Source organism: Vitis vinifera, chromosome 8 (genome assembly GCF_030704535.1).
Source record: "Vitis vinifera cultivar Pinot Noir 40024 chromosome 8, ASM3070453v1".
NCBI lineage: Eukaryota > Viridiplantae > Streptophyta > Magnoliopsida > Vitales > Vitaceae > Vitis > Vitis vinifera.
Window position 1 is genome coordinate 2,034,659 of NC_081812.1, and position 18,502 is coordinate 2,053,160.

At 34.9% G+C, this 18,502-nt stretch overlaps 2 protein-coding genes across 2 annotated transcripts; both read left to right on the top strand.

The window, feature by feature from the left end:
- Positions 1-1,282: 1,282 nt before the first annotated feature.
- LOC100258650 (uncharacterized) lies at positions 1,283-2,254 on the top strand. The gene is made up of 4 exons (XM_002275323.5): positions 1,283-1,347; positions 1,541-1,866; positions 1,954-2,060; positions 2,137-2,254. Exons 2-4 carry the CDS (start codon positions 1,657-1,659, stop codon positions 2,252-2,254), a joined length of 435 nt encoding a protein of 144 aa, XP_002275359.1. The 5' UTR covers positions 1,283-1,347; positions 1,541-1,656.
- Positions 2,255-8,927: 6,673 nt separating this feature from the next.
- On the top strand, positions 8,928-18,099 carry LOC100253507 (probable zinc metalloprotease EGY1, chloroplastic). Its single transcript, XM_002269411.4, has 10 exons — positions 8,928-9,479; positions 11,194-11,658; positions 11,836-11,976; positions 13,460-13,561; positions 14,520-14,731; positions 15,144-15,194; positions 15,271-15,340; positions 16,798-16,866; positions 17,641-17,691; positions 17,826-18,099. The coding sequence occupies exons 1-10, from the start codon at positions 9,159-9,161 to the stop codon at positions 17,982-17,984; spliced, it is 1,641 nt and encodes a 546-aa protein (XP_002269447.1). The 5' UTR covers positions 8,928-9,158; the 3' UTR covers positions 17,985-18,099.
- Positions 18,100-18,502: the final 403 nt, after the last annotated feature.

Here is an 18,502-nt window from a genome sequence, read left to right on the forward strand (position 1 = left end):
AACACAGCATCTCAAATGCTCTAGTAGATTCACCTCAACCTCTGAGGGGGTACAAGTTCTTCTGACAACTTAGAATTCGATTAAACAAATTATTAAGAGTTTCTAAGAATGGTAAGGCAAGTTATGGTTTTTCTCAATGGAAGCATCAAACCCTAAAACAAGCATAAGAAGTGTATATATAAGTTCAGATCACCTAGAGGATCGGAAGGGAATTTTTATAAAAAATAAATATTTTATTTCCATAATAGTGAACTACTAGAATATGGTAGATTTATGGAATGAGCGTTGAGCGGACTTGACCACCGCTTGAACATCTTGAGAGCTCAAGCACTTATTTAAGCACTTGAGCGGTGGCTTCAGCACTTAAGTGCTTTGGCCAAAGCTTATGCACACCTATTTTACCAAAAATGAGTTTTAAAAAATTTTAGCTCAAAAATAATTATTTGATCAAATTTTTACCCTTTTAAATACTAACTTGCCTCTAATAAACCTTTTCCAACTTACCTATGACAATTCAGTTGAATGAATAATAACTTCAAATCTTCAATGAAGAGAAAGTCACTATTTAAAAAGGATCCTATACCAAAATGAAAATGAACATAATTGCCAACAAATAATATATGTCATTCAAAAAAGGTTTTGGATACAAGAGATAAGAAAAAGAAAATAAAATATCCAAACCATACAAGCAAAATAAGAGTTAAATATACCGAGCCAACATGGCTTTAGTGTACAAAACAAATAGATCACAAAAGAAAAAAACTATAATCTAGAAAGTCAGATCCTAAGGTGGTGGTAAAGGTGTGAAACTCGAGGCACTCTGTGACTAAATCTATGAAGTAATGACCTAGAGTTACCCTCAATACATTGAGAGCGAGCATCCATCTCATGCTCATGAACATCCAATTGGGTGGTTAGAGTGGAGTGAAGCTCAACACCTAGGAATGGCAATTTCGCGGGTTTCCCGGGTCACCCACCCCGACCCGCCCCTATTGGGACGGGTATAGGAACATGGCAATTGGGGATGGGCTGGGTTCAGGATTTTTTTTAAAACCCGAATCGAGTTCGGGCCGGGGTCGGGTGTAGTTATAATTTGACCCGCCCCGCCCTGAATATGAAATTACTACTTTAACCCCCTACTTATAAATATTAGCTTCCTCTCCTCATTTTAGGTCTTCTTCTCTCAGTTCTCGTTCCTGTCGACGCTAGGGTTTTTCCTCCCACTCAATGGAGAAATCCATAAGATAATCCATTCGAAAATCCATTTCCTCTCAATTCATCCTTGTTTATCCCATATTCACAAGAAATCAAGAATCACAACTATTATCTTCACGTATCTACAAACCGGTAAGATTTTTTGTTGATTTTTTGGTTGAATGATGCCTTGATTTGGTGTTGTATTTCGTTTCTAATTCGGGAATGAGATACGAGATTTAGGATTTTTCCATTTCCAGTTTCAAATTATTGAAGGATTTTTTTTTCTATTAGTTTTCGGGTTGCTATTTAGGGTTTTGAATCCGTTTCTTGCGAATCTTAATAGGGGCTAAGCAGATCTTATCGTCAAAGCCATTGATTCCTTTAAATCAATCAAATGCTTCAATCTTCCGGACACACACACGCTCTCTGTTTGGATCTGTTTCTTTCTCTCTCAAAGAAATGGCTCTGAGGTCTCTGGATAATGCTCTCCCAACAACACCAGAAAGGCCCAAAAAGCAAGCGAAAGTTGCAATTTCAATTCAGAAACAGTCTGATTTTGGTGTGAATGATGAGAACAAAGCTCCATTGCCACCAACTGCAGATGCCACCATTGACTACATCTCTTCTGAGAATCTTAAAGCCATGCCTGACCCAGAAACCCAGATAACTGTAAGTCTCCCTCTCTCAGTGGCTCCTCTGGAGGGAAAATTTACTTGTGATTTGAGTTAATTGTGTGTATTTCGTTTGGAAATGAAGGGTTTGACTGAGGGATTGGATTCCAAGGATTGGGCCAAGGTGTGTGAATCTCTGAACGACGCTAGGCGGTTTGCGCTGTATCATTCCGCTTTGATGGCACCGATCTTGTAAGGGAATTTCTAATTTTGAAATGTTTTTCGGAAAATGAAGATAGGGGTCGGCTGATGTTTGTGGTGTTTGCAGAGAAAAAGTGTCGTTGGTGCTGGTGAAGGCCATGAAGAACCCTAGAAGTGCTCTGTCCAAGACCTCTATCATGGCTTCAACTGATATCTTCAATACTTTTGGTGATGAGTTGCTTTAGCCCCGCCCCGCCCCAACAACACATACCCGGGTCGGGACGAGCCGGGGATGGGATTTAATTTTAACTCTATAACGGGGGTGGGAATGCCCCACCCCACCCCGCCCCGCCCCGGGTTTGGGACGGGTTTGGGAAATAACTAAATATTTTGGGATGGGAATGGGATAGGGGTGACCCGTCCCAAACCCGCCCGTTGCCATTCCTATCAACACCTTAAGTACCCAAAGTATCTATGTGAAGGTGAAGTTGGTCCAATAAGTCTATCACTCTCTAAAATGGAAGAGCATCTGACTTGGGGGTAAGGTAAGTTAAGGAATGAGAGGAAACCCCTTGACCCTGACTGTGCCATCCACGAGGAATGGGCTTAGGGAAGTCAGCCTCTTGAATAAGAAGATCCTACTCTACAACATGAATCTCCTTCTCTGTAGTAGCAACCTCCTAAGCTATTGTGGCTTATAGAATAAGGCCTTATGGAGTGGCACCTTGTTGAGCAGGATCGGGTGGAATTATGGGGCCATAAACATGGTTGTAGTGCTTAGACCAGTAGCTCGCATCAATAAGAACCTGAGGTCTATGAACAATTAGAGTTTGGTCCAAGTCAAATCTAATGTCATCAAGAATCCTGGTGATGATCAAAACAAACAGGAAGCTACCTGTGTGTGAAGTCAGGTCTTGATAGGGTGTCAAGATATCCAAGATCACTTGATGTTTTTTATCTTATACATCGATGACATTCTATACTCATTGGAAAATATGTAGGATTATTATCATTAGACAAGATTTGATTATCTACTCAATTATAAATGAAAGATTTAAGAGAGACGTAATATATTCTTAGGATTAAGGTCTTTTAGGATCATAAGAATAAAAAAATTGCATTGTCTTAGGTCACCCATATTTACAAGCTTTTGGTCAAGTATGTGATGTAAGACTCCAAGTATGGTTTGCTACTCTTTAGGCATGGAACACTTCTTTCTTCAAATTAGTGTCCTTAAACATTTTAGGAGAAAGATCACATGAAAGCATAGCCTTATGTATATGATGTTGTGACTAGACCAGATATTTGTTTTACTGTAAGGATGGTAAGTAGATATTAGTCTAATTTGGACTTAGGGCATTGGACTACAATCAAACATATACTCAAGTATCTTTAGAGAACAATGAATTATATGTTTGTGGATCATTGTGATGAGTTGGTACCCCTTGGGTATATGGATTTAGATTTTTAGTTTGATAAAGACTCCCCTAAGTCTATCTTCGAATTTATATTCACTTTAGGTAGTGGGGTTGTTAGATAAATGTGAAACAATCTTGTATTGTTAACTACACTATGAAGGTCGAATATGTTATTAATTCTAAGGCAATAAAGGAAGTCATTTGGCTTCTTAAGTTCCTCATAGGACTTGGGGGTAGTACCCTTGGTTGTACCGCCTTTGGTACTAATGGCATAATCTAAAAAACCAAAGAACCATTAGGAAGGTAAACACATTGAGAGGAAGCATCACTTGATACATGAGATAGTAATGAAAAGAGATGTGACTAAGGAGAAGATTGCCTCTGTGAAAACTTTGTTTACTATAATCTTTTATGGTCATAAGAATAGCTTAGGTGTCAAATGTGTTCTTAACATGTTTTAGGGTTAGTGAGAGTTTGTTAGGATAGAGCTCTGGAAAACATGACATGATGTAACAAATGGTTAATTTATTAATCTATGTTCCTTGGTTTTCCTTTGTTATCATTTTTATGGATTAACTAGTCATTTGAGCATATACATCTATATCACTTGTATTGTACATGACTTCAGTGTATTAGGAGTTATACAAAGGATACAAATCATGAGTTACTTGCAAGATGGTAAGTAGTTCACAATCAGTTCATAGATTTTGACAATCTAGTAGACACCATAGTGCATTATCTCCTAATTTGAGGAATAACTTATTTTAGCCATCGAGATGGGTTTCCCATAATGAGTGCACTAGTGTGTGTGGTTACACATTAGGCAAAACCTATAGTGAATCATGATCTATGATCATTAAGTTTTCATGATTTACCAAGTTACTATACAGAATGAACTCTCGACCTTAGGAGAATATTAAGTTTACACTGAAGTCAATAAGAGACTCTGACCTATAGGTGAAACCCTAATGTTGTCATATATGATGAAAAAATCTTGAATATTTCCATTTCCCAAGCCCGGATCAGACTTGGAACATGTTTGACTATCCTAGGGTTTTCTAAATCCTATGTACAACGGAAAAAAAAAATGCATTTTTAAACTTTAAACAGATTAAGAAAGTGCTAACAAAAAACATACCTTAGATTTAAATGTTCCTAAATCGAATCCATGTGATGAAAATGAAGAACGAAGTTACAAAAGTTTCATAAATCCAGAGTCTTCCACCCGATAACTTGAACCTTGATCTTCACACACTTCCAGTAGGGATGTAAGAGAAGGCGAAGGCTATGATTTTCTCTCTCTAAAGACTGAAGACGACTTTTTAGAAAAAAAACTATAGAAACCCTAACTCCTAAGGGTGTATTTATAGGTTTTTCCACTGTCACTAAGGGCATGGGTCACTTAAACTAGTGCAAAATGAGTCATAATTGATTAATTAACCTAATAGAGCTTATTAATTAATCAATTAGCTCAATCTAGAGATGTTATTCACTTAACCCTATGCAACCTTGCATAATTACCAAAACGTTTTTATACACAAAAGTGAACCTAAAGCCAATTCGACCCTTATAACCCATGCCAATAAGATATATGAGTTCAAAGCAAGGCTATTGGGACCTATAGGAGTATTAACTATCTCATAATCTAATTTTAAAATTAATTCAACATTCCACTATAGAAAATCAATTGAACTTCAATATCCTATGTAAATAACAACGAAACACTACATGCTTGAGTCCATGATTTACTATCATTGCATTCAATTTCCCCATGAACTAGTGTTCATAGTCTAACAAAGTGAAAACTATAAACCTTTTAAGACTACCTCTAAAATCCTTAAGTCACAAATCCTCTTATTATGTATTCAATTGACATGTCTTAGCTCTTCAAAAGCTAATATCAAGTTTCACTTAATGAACTACGACCATAGTTTACATGAACACACTTTCTTAAGATCACCCAAAGGAACACTCTATCTCAATCTCATGAGATATCATGGTACCTTTATTGAGAATACCTATTATTACTAGTTTCAATCAACAATAATCTAATTCATAGGGAATATATAATCAACTTACAATCTTACCTGTAGGTCAAAGTCACTGCTAATTTTACCACAAACTCGATAGTCCTTCAAGGTTGAGAGATAACACAATAAAGCAACTTGGTAAGGTTGTGATTACTTGATAGTTTTAAGTCATGACTCATCATAGGTCATGTCCAATGTGTAACCATACACACTAATATACTATTCATATATACTTGTGCGCTTACCATGGAAAACTCATCACAATAGCCAAGACTAGTCATCTCTCTAATTAAAAGGTGGTGTACAATAGTTTCTAATAAGTTGCTTAAGCCTATGAACCAGTTGTGAACAAGTCATCTATTTGCAATGAACTTGTGATTTAGATCTTCCGTGTAACTCTTAATGCACCCAAGTCATATACAATACAAAAGATATAGGCTAGGGTGCTTACAAGATATAATACATGGAAATAAGATAGATAAAAGTAAATTGGAACTTTATTAAATAAATAATAAAAAACCATATGTTTATTACACCATGTCATGCTTTTTAGTGCTTTATCCTAACAATATATCTCTATGAATTTTGTCACTATTGACAGAGGCTCATGGCAATAGGCATTCTTGATACAAACACCACGATATCTCATAGGGATTGAGACAATGTATTTTCTTAGTTGATCTAAAGGACATATGATTAGGAAGACTATGACAATAACAATTTGTTTAGTGAAATTTGACATATGTTCTTTGAAAGTTAGAATATGTTAGTTGATCACATAATAGGAGGATATATAACTTAAGGATTGGATAGGTAATCTCTGATAGGTTGATAACACTACCTTGCTAGATTACGAAAACCAATCCATGAGGATCTGTAAGCTCATGATTAATAACAATTTCTTTCACTTTCTTAGGGCTTCATTTTTTCTCCTACCTTTTTACCATCTTAGACTTATGACTTATTGTTTCTCTATCAAGTTATGAAAACCCATTCTTTTTTTTCATATATGGCTAAATTTAAGTTTTGCAAAATATTTACTTCTTGTAGACCTGACCTAGTGATATCTCGGGTACTAATTCGAATAGAAAAGCTTATGAAAAAGCAAATTCAACAAAATAGACTTGAATAGAAATGAATGATCCAAATTGAATTTTGCAAGTAGCATGCAACATCATTAACCTTAGTATTCCCACTTCCTCTTCAAGATCAATCTTCCCTTGACGAGCTAACTCCATAATCTTGTCTTTTAGAACAAACACTGTTCAACATGATGACTAACCAATTAGTGGTATTTGTAGTAGTTTGGGTCATTAATATGTCCTGTCCCCTTTAAGGTGCTTCATTTATAGGAGTTCAATTAGCTTCATTTTGAGAAAGTCATAAAGCATTTTAAGAATGTTGGAGTCAAGGAATGAATACTTCTTTTCTTTGTAACTTGTTTAAAGTAGGCTTTGTTTTTCCTATGCCTTGTGAGATGTCAATTTTTTTGAACTCTTTCTTGTTCATCTTACTTGGGAGTTTTGTTGGAACATCATTTGTAGTCATAATTCCTTGTCACTTGTCTTGAGAGAAGATTAACGCTCCCACCCCCCTCATGCGAGCATCTTGTTTATCTTTACCTTTTATTGGATCTTGAATAGTTGGACCCATATTTTCATTAATTGAAATGTTAAGTTCCATATCATGAGCTTACATTGTTGATTCTTCGAAGGTTCTTAGCTCTATTCCTTATAAAATGTAGCCTAGAGCCCAATGCATTTCTTGTGTACATATCTCAATAATTGAGATTTCAATTAACTTCTCCTTGCAATTAAGACTTAAATTTATCCATTTGTTGATATAGTCAATGACAAGTTCATCCTTCCACCGGTGAGTATTTGTGAGTTTTATCATGCTTACAATGTGTTAAGTATTATAGAAATGATTGAGGACCTATGTTGAAGTTGTTCCCAACTTTCTATTGAGTTAGGTTCATAATCAATGTACCAATCAAAGGCATTTACTTTCAGTGAACAAATAAGATTGTTTGACTAAGAGATCCCTTGAGTGTTTTCATTGTTACATGTTTCTAGGAAATGGGCCATATGTTGCCTTGGATTCCTTTGGCATCAAATTTTTAGAAGTTTAGAGGTTAAAAGCCTATAGGCATTTGTAAGAGCTTAATTCTACTAGTAAGGCTTGCCATAGGCATGGGAAGATGATAGATGAATTCCTTCAATTAACTCATAGGAAGATATCAATTTATAGAGACCTGGAAGTTCTTGAGTTGTTTGAATCCTTGACATTAGGAGGATTTTCTTGGCATGGAGATCCCCTTGAAAGATTATCAACATGACTTGAAAAGTAATTTAGAAGCATACATAAAACCAAAAATAAAAGATAAAAATAAAATACAAGTGAGTTGGAACCATGTTGGGCCAAAAGTGAATGACATTAAATTGAGCCTAGAAGGAATGGACCTAAACTAGGCCATGATTGAATTTATACCATGTTAGGAATGAGTGGACCTATATTTCATTGCATCAAGGCAAATTTAAGGCTTTATATTACCATAATAATTCTACAACACAACCTTATTAAAATTTTTAAAGTTTTAATTTAAATGGATAAGGAGGGATTAGATTTAAATGTTCATTTACAACTTGAAAAAAAAACAAATTTAATTTAAAATAAATGCGAGAAAAGAGTTTTTAAAATCTAGTTTGGAGTTTGACAAGACAACCTCCTCATCGTATCAATGTTTTAAAAATCAGACCAAATTAGCACTTGAGATTAAAGTGTTGCAATTGAAGAGTTTAATAGGGTTGAATTATGGATAGAAAATAATTAGAAAAGGTTTTCCTATTTATAAATTGTATTATTTTGTATATATATATTTGGACAAAATTGATAAAATAGAAAAGATCTAAGTAAATGGAAAAGAAAAAACAAATGATGAATTCTGCTTTAAAAAGACATGTTATAAAAATAGCCCGGTTTATGAAACTTCTTATTTGACAAGAAAATTTGAAGTTATAAATATTTAAAGAAGATAAAGATAATAAAAACAAAAAATGATTTGAAAAACTATGACTCTTCTTTCCTCTATATATATATATATATATATATATTCTTGAAAACAATTTTTTTTAATTCAAAAAATATGTTTGATAAACTTTTGACAGAAAATAATTATTGAAAATTTGTTTTGGAAATAAGTTGTTTTTTAAAAATAAATTTGGGATGTTTTTTATTATTTTTTATAATATTTTGAGTAATAATTAAAAAATAAGTAAAAAACCTATTTTCTATATTGAAATTTCTAAATAAAATTTGGTAAAAATAAATTAATTAACTTAGAAAATTATGCCAATATGGCGATATGTGAAAATTATATTTAAAATTTTTTCCTGGTTTTAATTTATTTAAAAATAATATTTCAAAAAAAATAAAAATAAAATAGAAAGATATTAAAAAGGCAAAATATCCGAGGACGAAGATAATCGGATACGATGCCAGAGCTCTTCAATCGCTCTCAGCTTTCCTTCCACGACCCGATCCGCTCTCTGCTTCAAAACCCACATTTCTTCTGATTTTCTCTTCAAATTCTTAGGGTTTCTTTCGCTCAATTGTCACTACAACTCTAGCAAATTCTTCTCCAATCCGAACAAATTTCTTAGTGGTTTGGAGTTTTTTTTTTAGTTTTGTAATTCATCCCAATGGGAACTCTCACCAGCTGCAGTTTCAGCACTGCTACCTTCAGGTTCCGTTCTCGTCCAGTCGGAAACGATTTCAGGCAAAGAATTCATCTGTTTAACATTACTAGTAAGAACCTCTGTTTCTTGTGCTCCAAGAAACAGGTCTCCAGCGGGAGTTTTGGTAGGTTTAGATGTTTCAGCACTAATGGAAATGGTGACAAAAATGAAGGAGAAGAGAGTAGTCTTGTTAAAGATTCTAATTCCAAAACCGCCACCATGCCTGAAGAGGCCGAGGAGGAGTTGGATTCCGATAAGGACCCGCCTGCACCTGTTTCTTCAAGGGTACATTTTATCATTATTATCATTATTTACGTTTTTTTTTCTTTTGGTTGGAAATTGTTGGAACTAGATTTGTGGATGAATGCGTGTATCTGGATAAAATTGTGTTTGGTAAATCTGAAAATTTCATGTCGGGCATCTTTAGTTTTGCATTATTGGATTTGAGGGATTCGGTTGGGTTGGTTTGATGTGCCCCTGTATCACGGCTCCCCCTTAACCCTCAACCCATAGGAGATCTCAGTTGAATCTTCTCTATTTGAATGCACACCACTTTAGGCCTCACAAATAGGGGCATGAAGTAAATTGCTATTAGATAGTTTGCTTTTCAATGAGCATTGGTCTCCCCCCTGATCAGTATTATCGTTTTCCGAAGGTTGGTCCACTTCTCTTAAACTTATCTTCCTCTGAAACCCAACTTGCACTTGACGTATAAGATGTGCTCTCATTGGTAAACCTAAAATGGTAGGCAAATGCTCTATGCTAGAACCAAGCTGCAGCATCAACAAACCAACATTAGGGATGTCCCCCACCAGGGTGGTCTTACTCTTCGGTCTTCTCTGGATTCACTTTAAGTCCTGACAGCACCTCAAAATAAAGAAGAATCCACCTCAAGAAGAACAACTGCTGACTATGTGCCTCACAAAAGAAGGGAGAGTTATCCATGAAGTGTAAATGCAAGATTTGAATCCCCTCTCCTCCCTCCCTCCACCATAATGCCACTTAAAGCAACTTGAACCACCCAGGAATAAAGCAACCTAAAGCCTCCATTATTAACATATACAAGAAAGGGAGAGGAATCCTCTACCTCAATCTCCTCAAACACTCTAAAAATAGCCTATCGAATTTTAACCAACATAGGGAACCTAACAGTGGAGATACACAATTTAATCCACCAAATGCATTGCATTGAAATTATGCCTACCCTCTACTACAACATTTTGAGATTTGTACACTAATTCCCAATAACTTTCTTTAGCATACTAGTCAGAATTTTTTACAAGCCACCTACAAAGGCAGTTGGTCCAAATCATGGATGGTCATACAACCGCCCTCTTATAGATTTCTTATTTTAATTTAATTTTGGGTTATTTGATTAAAAGAATAAAACAATTACATGTTCAGAAGAATAACCTCCATTTTTTTAGAAACATGAAATATAACCTTTTTTAGACAAAAATACCTGTCATCAATCTCTTTTATCTCCATTGCCATTTCGCATTCAAGCACTTTTTGCAAAAAAGCACAGGGGTAAAAATGTCAAACTGAGGTTATATTAACAATTTCCAATAAATGAGGTTATTTTTCCAATCGTGGGGATTATCTTGTCTGTTTGGCACAAATATTTCTTTGATTTCCCAGTGGCAATCAATTAACTGTCATGTAGGTTTTGTGAAAGGGGAAGAAGAAAATAATGGAGATGAGGTTTTGATGAATATATATCGACTATCAGCAATACTGTTATGAAGGCACAACTATATAACAACTATCGACTGTGCTATGAAAATGGCATAAGATATAAATCAACTGTCAACTGTTCTATGATAGTTTTTGTGTTCCCACGCCTTTTTTTGGACTTTTGGTTGCTTTGTATCTATTGTGTATACTTTTATTCTCTCTAATACATTTGCACTTATAAAAAAAAAAAAAAAAAAAAAAAAACTGTTCTATGATAAGTGTGATGCAACTACTGATGTGCAGTCCATGTTTTTCTCTTCAGCCACCATCTATTTCTCCCATAGGACCAGGTTACAATAATTTCCAAGTTGACTCTTTTAAACTCATGGAACTCCTTGGGCCTGAGAAAGTTGATCCTGCTGATGTAAAGCTCATTAAGGATAAACTTTTTGGCTATTCTACTTTCTGGGTGACCAAAGAAGAGCCATTTGGGGATCTTGGAGAGGGCATTCTTTTCCTTGGAAATTTAAGGGGTAAGAGAGAGGAGATTTTTGCCAAACTTCAAAGTCAGCTGACCGAAATCATGGGTGATAAGTACAACCTTTTTATGGTTGAAGAACCCAATTCAGATGGGCTGGATCCACGTGGTGGGCCACGTGTTAGCTTTGGCATGCTGCGGAAAGAGGTTTCTGAACCTGGCCCCACAACACTCTGGCAGTATGTGATTGCTTTCTTGTTATTCCTTCTTACCATTGGTTCCTCTGTGGAGTTGGGAATCGCATCGCAGGTATGCTAGTTGGCTATATACCTTGACTCTATGGTGTTAATCCTGACAGTCTTCTTTGTTCTTCTTACCAGTCCTCCTATCTTGTTTGTGAGTATTTATGATTAATGAACCTTTAAGACTGAATTTCTTGGTCGTTTTGGAAGTAGTTTGTATTCATGGTATGCTTCCTATTAACAGATAAATCGACTTCCACCAGATGTAGTCAAGTACTTCACAGATCCTGATGCCATTGAGCCACCAGATATGGGGCTTCTGTTTCCATTTGTGGAGTCTGCTTTGCCCCTAGCATATGGTGTCCTGGGGGTTCAGCTGTTTCATGTAAGAGAAATCTCAACCATTTTATCAATTTTAGTTAACTGAATTCATTTCGATGGGACAGTTCTTATAGTGCAGTGCTATCTCTTGAACTTATGCTTCTTGTGCAGAACATGGTCTACTTCTGGCTTCTTTTTTCATTATTATTATCATTATTTAAGATTGTAGGGCTTAGAAACCCTAAAACATAACCTACATACCATCGCTGTCGACTTTTAAGTACATTTATGTTCAAGAGCAATAACTTGTGATACAACTACTAAGTTGGCAGAATATTACCTTCTATATGGCATTTTGACAATCATTTGCGCTTTTTTATTACTCATAATGCCCTCCTCCAACCAAGTTGACCCCATGACTCTTATTTTAACATTTTAATATATCCATTTCTGCTACTCTGTCATACAAGTTTTGGTCCTCTTTCTGCTGCTGCTGCTAATTTTTGGCCTTATTCTTCTTTTTTTAGATTCATCACCCTTTACCTAGGCATCTTTTCTCTGAAGTTACACAATTTCTTATTTTATCTAGTTGACTCCACAAATCTTATTATTATTTATTGCTAACTCAGAATCCATTTCCACTGCTCAACTATAAAAGTTCTGGTTTCCTCTTCCTAGTACTATCAATTTTTTCCTTTCCAGGGTCCCCTACTTTTGTTAGGCACTTATCAATATATTTCTTATTACCTAAATACTATTCTAATATTTTCACTTATGCCTCCAATATGCTTTAGACGGTAGGTAAAACTAAGGTCTAATGTATCTCAAGATGAGGAAGAAGGCTAAGAAAATACTCTCTCTCTCTCTCTCTCTCACTCTGTTGGAAAAGGCTGAGGAGACTACCCTAATTTTGCACGCTCTCAAACATAAACCCTCCTCTCTGACACTCAAAACTACATGCCTACTCATGCCTTGCTACCTTGCCAAAGCTCAAGTCACACAACTACACAAGAATATGATGCAACACTGCACCCTAGTAACTTTTGTGGTGCCCAAAAGGTATTGGTGAACTACAAGCGTAGACTGCGTAGTGAGGTTGGATTGAGTAATTTTAAGAATACACATTTTTGATATAGAAGTGCGTACTTTTGGAACTACCACTTGCTGAAGCTCATGTCACATGCACACAACTCCACAAGAATATGCCACCTAGGATGCAAGTTGTTTTAGTTAGCTAACTTTAGTTAATTAACATTGGACAATTTAATTTCAAAGAACAGTAAGCATGTTAAACATTGGCAAACTTTGAAAATTCATTACCACACAAGTTAAAACTACTGAAACTAATAAATTAAGTCAGCAAAGAAATTGTAAACTAAAACGAGTGTTGCTAGATATGTTGCTATTGTTCATTGCCAAACATTGTCGTTGTCTTTCATCGTTCTTCTCCTTCTCTAAGTGATGACGCTGATTTTGGTCAAGTAGTCAATTCTTAAATTTTTTACCTTCTGATTTGATTTCTACATGAAGGACTTGATTCCGTGCAGGAAGTTGGGCATTTTCTGGCTGCTTTCCCCAAGAAAGTAAAACTAAGCATTCCTTACTTTATTCCTAACATTACTCTGGGCAGTTTCGGTGCAATCACTCAGGTGAGATATCTAGTAATTTCTGTGGTAACTTAGAAACATGTAAACACTGGGTGGCAGAAACTCTTTTTATTCATCTTTTAATGGTGCATTTCTTGCACTATGTTTTAAGTGATTGGATGGACCACTGGATGTTGGTGATTTTGATAGTAAATATAGAAATAAAAACAAGTATGCTGAAGTTTTCTGATTGTCTGTTTTATTTTTCCTTCTTCCAGGTATTTTTTAATTGAATACTGTTAGGTTTACTTAGAATGTCAGCATAGTGATCTCAGCCCTGCATGTTAGGGGCTTTTTTCTTTATTTTAAAAACTTTTAAGTTGATTGGAAACCCAAATTTTTGTGGAACATGAACATAACACTGCTGCAGAGGAAAGCTCATAGGTGACAGAAATGAGCAATGGCTACCTAGGAAAATTACATTGCTGTGGTCCATAGTAGCACTCTGGCTTGTGTTGCTTCTTTTGTTTTAAACAACCAGTACCAAAAAGGCCACTCCCCAGTGCAAGTCCTGTTTCAAGAGTTCTAAGATGGGTATTTCTTTTTAATAGATATGAACTTTTGGCATTTTTTACATGGAGTAGCTGCAGATTGAAATCTATGTATTCACAAATGAAATCCTGTGCAATTAAAATTGGACCAAGGAACGCCCCTATTTAATAATTTTTGTTCTTGAGATTGTACCCATGTTTTTAACAGGACATCAGAGTATTGGTGGTGATATGTGACTTGTGTATAATGAAGCAATCTCTACTATGTCTGTCTTATGTTTCTAAAAGTTATGCCCATCAGTAGTTTTTCTATTGCCTGCGCCTAACAGAAAAAAAAAATGTAGTTTCTCTATTGTCTGCACACAAGAGAGTAAAATTAATTGATGTATAAAATGTAATTAATCTTTTTGGGTAGTAAACTTCTAGTGTTTCCTGGAATTTTACACTCATTAACTGTAAATTTCCTGTAGTTCAAATCTATCCTTCCTGATCGAAGGACAAAGGTTGACATTTCACTTGCGGGCCCCTTTGCTGGTGCTGCACTATCTTGTGCAATGTTTTCTGTCGGATTGCTGCTTTCATCAAATCCAGATGCTGCAGGAGATTTAGTGCAGGTTCCTAGCATGCTATTTCAAGGTTCTTTGCTTCTTGGGCTCATCAGTAGAGCCACTCTTGGTTATGCGTACGTTTTTCTTTCGCTTCCATGCTTTCATCAGTAAGAAAAGAAAATAATATTCCAAAATGTAAAGGAATTCATAATTAAATGGTTATGATCCTCTTCTTGATTAATATTTTGTAGCCGGTGTCCTACATGGGGTACCTGAGGTGATTGGTCCAAAATATCTCCCTTTTTTATTAAAAAAAGAAAAAAAGAAAAATGCCACCAAGATCCTAAAGCAAAAAGTTTGATGGAATAATTCCAGTCACCGTGTCCATTTTAAGCTATTATTTACTATTCCTTTACATGATTTTTTTAAAATTTTATAACTTTTTTATTTTTTAATTATTGTTGGTACAGGAATTAACTAGAGTTGATTAATATCTCATCTTTGTCTTGAAAAGTTTTAGTTAACATCTTGCAATAAAATATGCAGAGCAATGCATGCTGCCACAGTTCCAATCCATCCTCTTGTGATTGCTGGCTGGTGACGTACTGGTCTTGGATCTTATTATCTTATTAAGACATACATAAAACTCTTTTCATTCAAGTTCTTTCTGCAGGTGTGGCTTAACCACCTCGGCTTTTAATATGCTTCCAGTGGGATGCCTTGATGGAGGTCGAGCTGTGCAGGTATCCTTCCCTTCCTCTTATTTACTTGTTATTTATGATAAAAAAAAATTTATATATTTTTTGAACTTAAAAGAGGTTTAAAAAAGGGGAAAGGAAAAAGAACTAGGAAAGTGAGTTTTGAGGCTTGAACGCAACTCAGGGAGCCTGCTGGAGGTTGGACCTACACCTAAAAGCTGCAAAGCTGTTGCACTGCTGATGGAGATTTTTCCCAAAATATTATAATTAAAAAGAGACGAAACTAAAATGAGATAGGATTTGATTATGATGCTTAAATTTGTTGGTATTTTGATCTAGAAAATCTAGTTTAAGGCAGCCTTGCTTCAGGACATGAAATATGGAGAAGCCATTCTTCCCTTTTATATGCAGGCACATGTTGAAGAATTTGTAGTCTTGAAACACTCCCGTTAAGTCAACTTACAAGCAAATTTCCATGGTTGGTGTTTTATGTAATGGAACAATCATGTTAATTTGAGCTAGTACTATCACAAAGACTGAAGCACCTTAATACGTTCCATGGTGATTTTCCTTCATTGTCTAAAACTATGAGACCTGTGTCAACATGCACCTTATGTCTTTGTTCAGCTCCAAATTAAATATAATTTGAATCTGCATATGGATCAAAATCGAAGTTTCTTGCTACCCAATTTTTCCTTACTTTTAAAGCCAAATCAGTTGGATAAAAGCTGAAATTTATTGTGGATCCAGCAAATCTGGTAGGTGGATGTCTTCATCGCTAACCAAAAGTTTTTCACTACTTAAGTTTGCTTGTAGGTTGAATTTTGGGTTGATTATAGCTGAATTAGCCAATTTTTTTACCTTGGTTTGTTTTTTGTTTGCCTGGAATGAATTTATATTACAGGCATTTCATAATTAAGTAGTCAACATTTTGGCATTTCCATGAGAAACCCTTTAGTTTTTGAAACCAATAATTACTTCTACAATGACTTCTGATGTTACCTGTTTTCATGTATTTATTATTTGACAACAACATTTTCCATTATAATTTAATAAAAAATAGTGATAGAAAAGAGTAGGTGAAGAAGGGCTACTTTGTGTTCCAATATTAAGTAATGAGCACCATAGCAATCATTATGATAATTATAACCCTTAAGTTATAGATCCCGCCATTTTAACCATAAAGGAATTATATGGTTTAACTGAACGATAAAATGGTAGTATTAGAAAAACAAGGTTAATATTTCTAAAAGTAGCTAATGTTGAGAGTATATGTGCAATGATTGAAATTATTTTATATGTAAGGGTTATGAGAGGTTAGCTCTAGCGAAAACTTTTGTGAGATTTTCTTAACTTAACCTTTTGAATAAGTGTGAATACATTACCTGTTTTCATCAAATACATTCCAGATTTATGTCCAGACTGTTTCTGGGTTGGTTCACTTAATCTCCTTAATCTTACTGTACATGTTGTTTATAACATTTAACTTCATGTTTCAACAGGGTGCTTTTGGAAAAGGTGCACTGTCTGGATTCGGTTTAACAACATACACGTTACTGGGACTTGGAGTGGTATGCCCTTATAGTTGCTCTAGTCTTTCTTTAGTAAATATGGCTTAGTAGCTTAGCCACATCCATGTTGGGTTTGTGCAATTAGCCTTGCTGTTAATAATAATTCAATTATTTGTTTCTCCAAATGATTAAATAGATTGCAAAAATGCAACTAACATCAAGGCAAGCCTTCCCAAATTATTAACCTTACATGTAAAGCTTGTATCAGTCTCAAAGATTCATTTTACATATAAATCAATAGAGCCTTTGCGTAATATGACATTTTTATACTACCTAGTAGCTTGTCGACAACATTTTCTAGACATAGACTCCTAAACAAAATTTCACTGATTCAATATTACGTCCGTTAAAAGATTATTTCTAAGGGTATTATTATAATTTGAGTACTAGGGTTATGATTGAGATATGGTATATAATGTTTGCTGCTTTGCTTTATTATTTCTAATTAATAAAAATGAGAGAGAGAGAGAGAGAGAACACATTCTCTTCTTATATTCCTTGCACTGATTAATTGAAGGTGAGTTATGATTGAGATAAGGTGTATAATGTTTGCAGCTTCCCTTTATTATTTCTAACTAATAAAAATGAGAGAGAGAGAGAGAGAGAGAGTGAGAGAGAGAACACATTCTCTTCTTATATTCCTTGCACTGATTAATTGAAGGTTGGTTTCAGGTTCAAGTCCTTTGCTTTCTATTTTTCTCTATCAATTATGTTTTGATTACTTTGAAATCCATTTGAATGTGTGTACCTTTTTTTTTTTTTCCCTGCCTTCAGCTTGGGGGACCTTTGTCACTTCCTTGGGGACTGTATGTGCTAATATGCCAGGTACGCCAAGAATAATAAACAGAAACATCAGAAAGAAAAACTGAACTGAAATGACTGAATCTATTTTTTCGGTTTCTAATCTCTACTTTACTGATCTTTCCCTTTATGATCTAATCTCAATATTTTATGATCAGAGGAGTCCAGAGAAACCATGTTTAAACGATGTAACAGAGGTCGGAACATGGAGGAAAACAGTGCTTACAGTGGCTATATTCCTGGTGGTATTGACCCTCCTTCCTGTATGGGATGAGCTTGCAGAGGAGCTGGGTATAGGTCTTGTAACCACATTTTGATGTATATTAGGCTTAGGCAGAGGAAATCAGAATTTTTGTACCTTACTGAAAATGGATCAATTGGTGGATGATAGAGGGGACATTATCAATCTATATTCCTTCACCATTTTTCATATATTTGGTTTCACCATATTTGTTTCAGTTGTGACTCACCTAGAGCCCATTCAAATATAATTCTAGTAGATTTTAGAGTTTATTTGGGAGGGAATTTCAAGTGTTTGACAAATTTTTTAAAATTCTCAAAAAATCACATAAAGTGATCGTTGAATAATTGTTTTGTAGGTTATTATTTCAAAAATTATTGTTTTTTATCATATGACATAATATTTAAAACACTTTTCTTTTTGTTAATATCGAAATATTAAGGGTCTGTTTGATAATTATTTTTGAAAATAGTTTTTTGTTCTTTAAAATAAAAAAACAAACAGAAAAACACATTTAAAGTGTATTTGGGAGTGATGGTAGAAGACATTTATAATATTTTTAATACTTGAATGATAAATTTTTTTAAATATTAT

What these genes read in the sequence shown, in the direction of transcription:
- LOC100258650 (XM_002275323.5), top strand. Translation starts at nt 1,657, where the DNA reads ATGGCTCTGAGGTCTCTGGATAATGCTCTCCCAACAACACCAGAAAGG. An exon ending in ACCCAGAAACCCAGATAACT is followed by an intron (nt 1,867 to 1,953) that starts GTAAGTCTCCCT and finishes TTGGAAATGAAG; the next exon opens with GGTTTGACTGAGGGATTGGA. An exon ending in GCTTTGATGGCACCGATCTT is followed by an intron (nt 2,061 to 2,136) that starts GTAAGGGAATTT and finishes TGGTGTTTGCAG; the next exon opens with AGAAAAAGTGTCGTTGGTGC.
- LOC100253507 (XM_002269411.4), top strand. Translation starts at nt 9,159, where the DNA reads ATGGGAACTCTCACCAGCTGCAGTTTCAGCACTGCTACCTTCAGGTTC. An exon ending in ATGGAGGTCGAGCTGTGCAG is followed by an intron (nt 15,341 to 16,797) that starts GTATCCTTCCCT and finishes ATGTTTCAACAG; the next exon opens with GGTGCTTTTGGAAAAGGTGC. An exon ending in TGTATGTGCTAATATGCCAG is followed by an intron (nt 17,692 to 17,825) that starts GTACGCCAAGAA and finishes TTTTATGATCAG; the next exon opens with AGGAGTCCAGAGAAACCATG.